The sequence below is a fragment of the Gossypium arboreum genome, chromosome 8 (assembly GCF_025698485.1).
Source record: "Gossypium arboreum isolate Shixiya-1 chromosome 8, ASM2569848v2, whole genome shotgun sequence".
NCBI classification, from domain to species: domain Eukaryota; kingdom Viridiplantae; phylum Streptophyta; class Magnoliopsida; order Malvales; family Malvaceae; genus Gossypium; species Gossypium arboreum.
In genome coordinates, this window is record NC_069077.1 from 1,992,068 (window position 1) to 1,999,200 (window position 7,133).

The following is a 7,133-nucleotide window of genomic DNA, read 5'->3' on the forward strand; positions in this document are numbered from 1 at the left end:
TCTTTTGTTTGATTTAAGAATTATAATCCAATTAATTACACCATTAATTGATTTCTATTAAATTTGAATATATGTTATCAATTGAATTTTTAATTTTAAATATTAAAATCCAATTTATTCAAATTTAATGAAAATCTATTAACATATTTATCAATTGAACTTTAATTTTTAAATAGGAGAGGCTAAGTTATTAAAAGTAAAAGTAGATAAATTAGAATTTTAAACTATCGAGACTGATGACATAATTAAACCTTACTAAGTCTGAAACACTAATGATTTGTATGCAATATGTATCACTCTAAATTATGTGAAATTAAACTGATGAAATATGATTATGAGATTATTAATTTTTTTGTGAAATTAAATATAACACTATATATTTCTGTTGGATAAAAAGTATGAATTAAGGTTAAAATTAGATTCACTAATGGTGTAAAATTTTATATATGATCAGTTAAATGATGATGCATTATTTTTATAAAAATAAACAAATTTATTTTAAATAACATTATCTGTTCCCTAATAGTGTAAAGAATTATATTTATTTTAGGAGGTTGCATGTTATATATATATATATATATATATATATATATTTGATATTTTCATGTTTATTTTATTGTTTATGTTCTCAGAATTTGTAGTTGTCTTTCTTAATAATATTATCTCTAAGATTTGAACTTGATTCTCTTTTAAGAATATATGTATATATATATTGGTATTTTCAATAGTCATTTTATAGTCTATATTTAAAATTCGTGATTTTCCCGCTTAACAATATTTGTCAAAAGTTGAAACTTAGATTATTTTATATATTTTTTACGATAATGCATAATATTATAAATTTGGCTTTTTCTTTAATGCGTGGAGAAACTTTGCAGTGGCTTAAATATTCTTTCATACACCGTACTTGAAAAAAAAAAAAAAAAACTCTCCTTTTCATCATCTTCTTCAAAATAAAACGCACCTAATTAGCATCGCATTTGTTCTTTGAATCTCTCTCACAGCACAGCCGCTTTAGGCATAGCTAGATAGAAAGAAAGAATGTTCCAACCAAAGAAACCCTCAACCATGAATTCCCACCACGATAATCGACCCATGTGCGTTCAACCCGACTCTGGTCTCGTCCTCACCACTGATCCCAAGCCTCGTCTCCGTTGGACCGTCGAGCTCCACGACCGTTTCGTCGATGCTGTTACTCAGCTCGGAGGAGCTGACAGTACTCTCTCTTCCCTTCTTATCTTCTTTAAACAACAATACCCTTTTTCATTTCTTTACATGTTATGATCAATTTGCATATATATAACTTTGAACATGACAGAGGCAACTCCAAAAACAATCATGAGAGTTATGGGGGTCAAGGGTCTTACACTTTATCACCTCAAGAGCCATCTCCAGGTTTGCTTACACTTTATATGTAGGGTTGCCCTTGATTTCATTTTCCTTTAATATATATGATTTTAATTGTTGTTCGCTGTATATATATTAGAAATTCAGGCTTGGAAAGCAACCTCACAAGGAATTCAATGATCATTCTATAAAAGATGGTAAGAGATCAGGTGGACTCTACTTTCTAGGGTTTTTCTTTTCTTTTATCAACTTTCTTTTTTGGGGTTTTTTTTATAAGCTATTGTATACATATACATATATATGATTTCTTTTCTGTTTGACATGGCTAGATCTTCAAAGAACTTCTGCTTCTTCATCTGGCATGATGGCTCGTAGCATGAATGAGTACGTACTGATTCAGTTCTTATATATATATATATATATATATATATATATATTTCCTTTATTTAAGGTTTTCAAGACAAATTTTAGTATATATATACATATATATATATAGTGGTGTTTTAAAAAGAATTAGGGGTGTAGGGTTCATATTTTCTTATGAAATGTAAATGTTTATATAAAAGCAGTAGCTCACACATGGTATGCCATTAGGATGCAAATGGAAGTGCAAAGAAGACTTCATGAACAATTGGAGGTATGCAGAGAATTGCCTCATCTCAATGTAATTCTATATATTATCTTGTAATATTTCTATATATTACCAGTGGATCAGATAATAACAAGTCATTAAAAATGAAATCACTTGGGTTTACTTTTCAAAAACTTTTAGTGATTTGTTATTATCTAACTTACAACGCATAGAATTATATACTATCAGTGCATGGTAGGTTCAAAGACACCTTCAACTGAGGATTGAGGCTCAAGGCAAGTATATGCAGTCTATATTAGAAAAGGCTTGTCAAACCCTTGCCGGTGAAAACATGGCGGCGGCCGGAGGTGCAGCCGGAGGCTATAAGGGTGTGGGAAATCATCGAGGTGTTCTTCCTCACATGGATGGTGCCATGAAAGATAATTTTGGTCCTACTCTCAATTACCCACCATTTCAAGACCTTAATATATATGGAGGTGACCAACACCTTGATATTCAACACAACGTGGAGAGATCATCACCATCACTTGATGGCCATTTCATGTCAAACAAGAGGCATGGCCCTTACGGTGGCGGCGGGGGTACCGGGAAGAGTCCTTTACTTTGGTCCGACGAGCTTCGATTACAAGACTTGGGAATGGCTCCATCGTGTTTAGGACCACAAGATGATCCTTTCAAAACCGGTGTCATTCAAATCGGACCGCCTTCTATCGATACCAGTGGTATCGGTAAGCTAGAATCGTTATCAGACATTTACGACACGAAGCCGGGAATTTCCAATGACAGCATTGATGAAAGGAAATTTGAATTGTCGCCTAAGCCGGAAAGGCCGTCGCCAAGAAGAGCCCCGTTTCAGACAGAGAGGATGAACCCCTAGTGTGGCACAAGGAAGAAATTCACCATTTGGATATTTCATTTACATTAATTAGAACTTAAATGACAATTAATTATGCTCCGCTGAGTGTGATATTTTCGTTAGGGTTATAGTCAATTATGATCTCAATAGGATTTTGTCTCAGTTATATGATAATGCATGCATGCATGACCTTTTTTTCTCTTCTAAATTTTCGAGAAACTCGAATAAAGGTAATGAAACTACGATGCATGTCCAATTTTAACTCAATTAATCAACTTTTTTTCAATCTTCAATGCTATCATACATAGGCATAGCCATAAGTATATGAATTTTGCTAGCCGATTTGATGGTAATATACAAGGGAAGATCCTACGCTTACATCAAATTCGCATCTATATATAATCCATTTTTCTTTTGTGTACAAATTTGAATTAAAGATTCCTTTCTTCTTTTGTTGGTCGGTTTAAATTAAAACATCTCACGTCAATTCTATTAAAGACTTAATATTAATTAGACTATAATACATTCACGTTATAAATAATAAATAGAAATATATAAAATATACCAAGAATGAAAAGATGAAGTAAAAATGTTCAAAACAATAATGTTTTGATTCAAATCTCATTATGTATATACTTTTCTATTTTTATATAAAATAAAATAAAATATATTCGAAATAATATAATTTATTTTATAAAATAATAACATTTTAATCATTATCCAATGTATATATTTTAACGATAAAAGTTATATATTTATAATTATTTAATGTTAGTTGTTGAGATCGGGTCATGTTTTGGTCAATGTATTGTGTTGTACGAGGCAACTCATGTTCCAATGAAGTAATGAACTTTTGAAACCCTTTACTTTTTAGGGTTAGTTTTTTACTATCATTTCAGACAAAAATCATTGGGAACAACAATGTTCTACTAATTTTAAAAATAAAAGGAAAAAAAAAAACAGAAGCCATGATCCCCCTTAAAGCAAAAGATGAAGGACGGGTGCAGCAAAAGCAGATATATAAATCAGTTAACCCACATTTTGTTTTTGTACATAGGAAGCTCTTTTTCTTAATTTGTTAGACCAGGGGTTCCCTAGGATAGATGTAGACAAAAGACTATCCATCTTTTAAGCTTTTCTTTTTTCTTTTACAATCTTTGATCTTTGGGTGTCTGAATTTTGAAGAGAAAGTTTAATGGTACAAAAACATCACAATGGTATCTCTAAGTATTTAGTGTAATGATAAAAAAAGAAAATTTATGTTTAAATTTTGGATACTATATATCAGTGACAGAATGTAGCAATAAGTTTTGGAGGGGTGTAATTAAATTTTTTTGAAAATTTTAGGGTTTAATGAGATTTTTTTTAAATGGGGTCTAATTATTTTTTAAAAATTGAGAAAATTAATGGAAATTTTACAAAATTTAAAGGATTTAATTAAAATTTTCATAACTTTTTTAGGATTTAATTAGAATTTCCAAAAAGTTAGAGAGTGAGTAAATTTTTTATAATATTTTAGGTTACTGGTGTGTATCGATGGATTTCACCTGTACTAGTCGGCACTAAAAAAAAATAAAAATTATATTTTGCAACACCCCACACCCACCCAATAATTGGATTCGAATGCGTAATGCTACATTACATTGTCGAAGCAATTCAAACTATTTCATTCATATAACCATTATATTTAAATCACAATCATCGTGCAAACCAATTTAGATCAATAATCATACTCACACACATGTATGCATTCATAGTATTTAAGATTCAAATCATCATGCTTTGGGGTTAAGCAAAATTAAAATTAGAGTTAGGAATCAAATCTAAACTCAACTATCCAATTTCAATGTTGTGGCTTGAGACAGAGGACTTATTGTCTCGAGACAGACCTTATTTTAGTTTAGGTATTTTTACTTCGATGTCAATATGTCTTGAGGCATTAGATGTGCTGTCTCGAGGCAAGATCCCTTATATCTCAAGACTGAGTCTCGAGACCAACCTCCCATATTTTTTTTATTTATTTTAGCTTCGATGTTTGGATGTCTCAAGACAAGGGGCTCTTGTCTCAAGACTCAGAGTAGGACAAAACTAATTTAGCTTCGAATTTTATTGGTCTCGAGATGAAAGCCACTTGTCTCTAGATTTAAATAGGATTGTCTTGAGACACTAAGCATGTAGGTCTAAATATAAAGTAAAATTTGTTCTTATGGTCTCGAGACATGATCATACTGTCTCAAGATGCAATGGTAAAACGTTCCTAAATGCACATTTTCAAATGCCCAAACTAAACCAAGTGGCTCCTTTAAGTGTATCTAAATTTTACATCAAAGTAACACCATCAAACACATCTAAACACAATCAAACATTGTCAAATCATAATCACCGATGCATCAACATTTAACTATCTATTTCTCATAATCAAACTTGTATAAACTAGCATGGTTATCTATTAATTAAAGATTAAAGTTCATCTTATAAAACTTCATAGGCTAAATATCAATATACTAAAATGGCCATTTAACCAACATAACCGAAACAACCTAGGTGTATGCGATTCCAACTTAAACACATATATGCATACAAAAAAGATAACCAAATGATTCTTGAGCTAAGTTGTTGAGAATGAATACTTTGACACTTCAAACCTGAGAAAAACCTCGTCTGCAATTTGTGCATAAAATAAACAAAAATCATACCCTGAGTATTGAATACTCAGTGATGCTATTATAATTCAAATTCATTTCATTAAAAATTAACCAAAGTAAATATATATGTATATAACAAGTATCAATTACATTAATATTTAGCACTTTAATTAATCATATCATTCATCAATTTTCCTTTTTAATTGCACACTTCAATATTAACTCCCCAGGTTTATTCATTTTGGTCTTTATTATCCAGCGATAAATATTAGAACGGATACTCGAATCTATTTATCGAATAAGTTCACATCTATGAGAAATTAGGATTATTTTATTTTGTCATTTTGGGCTGACTAGCAACGATTGTTTTAGTAATTGTCCGAACTATTTATTCAATCATCCCGGATTGCCTAGTAACGATGGTTTTAGTAATTGCCTGAACTTTTTATTCAGCCATCCTGAATTGTCCGACAACGATAACTGATAAATCACTATATCGATGACCCTATGGCATACCATCTATATCCGAACTATGTCTAATATCATTTAGTGGGTATTAACATCAAAATCTCCATTGTAACATATATAATATGGTATTGACTACATTAAACACAGCAATCAAGCCTTACCAAATCTAAGATGAGTTTGCACTCTTGCTTGCCATTTTCTTTGTTTCTTTTTTATATATTTATTTTCATTTTTGGTTTTTTTTTTTTAATATAATTATAGATATTTTCATTCGTTTTATGGTACAAAGATAATTTTGTTTGAATCGGATGATATTCTACTAAAACTTTATTAATAATATCAATTACGATTTGAATTTAATCCAAATGGCTGTAGAAGAAATTCACTCTTCTTTCACCTATTTGATTTTTTTCTGTTGATTTTGCAGGTTCAAACTTCATTGGATTTTTATTTTTTACGATTTTTGGTTTATTGGGTGCTTTTGTGACTGCCAGGGTGCGTGGCAGCACACCATTAGGTCGTCGGTGGAGCTGCAAATAAATTATGATCAAATTGTAAAATTTGTAAAGTGGGTTTTTCTTTATGATTTTAATGTGAAAGTTAGGGATCAATTAGGAAATTTTGTAAAATCAGGGAATTTTATTTGCAACTTCTCTAATTTTTATTGATTTTTCTTAATTTTTATTTAAAAATAAATAAAACATGTTTATATATTTAGTATACTTAAAAAAATAAAAATAAAAAATGGGCTAAAAGAATCAAATGAGCCCAATATTAATGCAATCGAAGTTTAACAACCAAAACCCAAATTTAAATATGGTCTAAAGTTTAACTTATGAAATCCAACCAAATCATTTAAGCCCAACACAATCATTGATCCAAAATAAGAAAACATTAACACACCTTTTTGCCTGTTATTATGAGATAGAAATACTAAAATTATTCTAAAATAATTAAATCCGATTTTTAATGCTTTTTAACACAATATTTAGAGACTAAAATTATTCTTAATTCCTCTTCAATTCATAAATTAAAGTATAATATATTTTAACATATTCAATTCATATACTCTTGCATTAACAATAATATCCTTAATTATTCAATAAATTAATTCAGATTCAATTTTAAAATTTAAATTTCAAAACAAATCTACAAATTCAAATTAGAATTCGAATTTTATGAAAATTACAAATATCTCCCTGCCAAGCCCTAAAGGCTGCTATTG

General features: G+C 29.9%; 1 protein-coding gene across 1 annotated transcript; it reads left to right on the plus strand.

The window, feature by feature from the left end:
• Positions 1–861: 861 nt before the first annotated feature.
• Positions 862–3,066, plus strand: LOC108469111 (myb family transcription factor IPN2-like). Its single transcript, XM_017769997.2, has 6 exons — positions 862–1,216; positions 1,319–1,395; positions 1,487–1,544; positions 1,677–1,731; positions 1,942–1,984; positions 2,178–3,066. The coding sequence occupies exons 1-6, from the start codon at positions 1,042–1,044 to the stop codon at positions 2,814–2,816; spliced, it is 1,047 nt and encodes a 348-aa protein (XP_017625486.1). The 5' UTR covers positions 862–1,041; the 3' UTR covers positions 2,817–3,066.
• Positions 3,067–7,133: the final 4,067 nt, after the last annotated feature.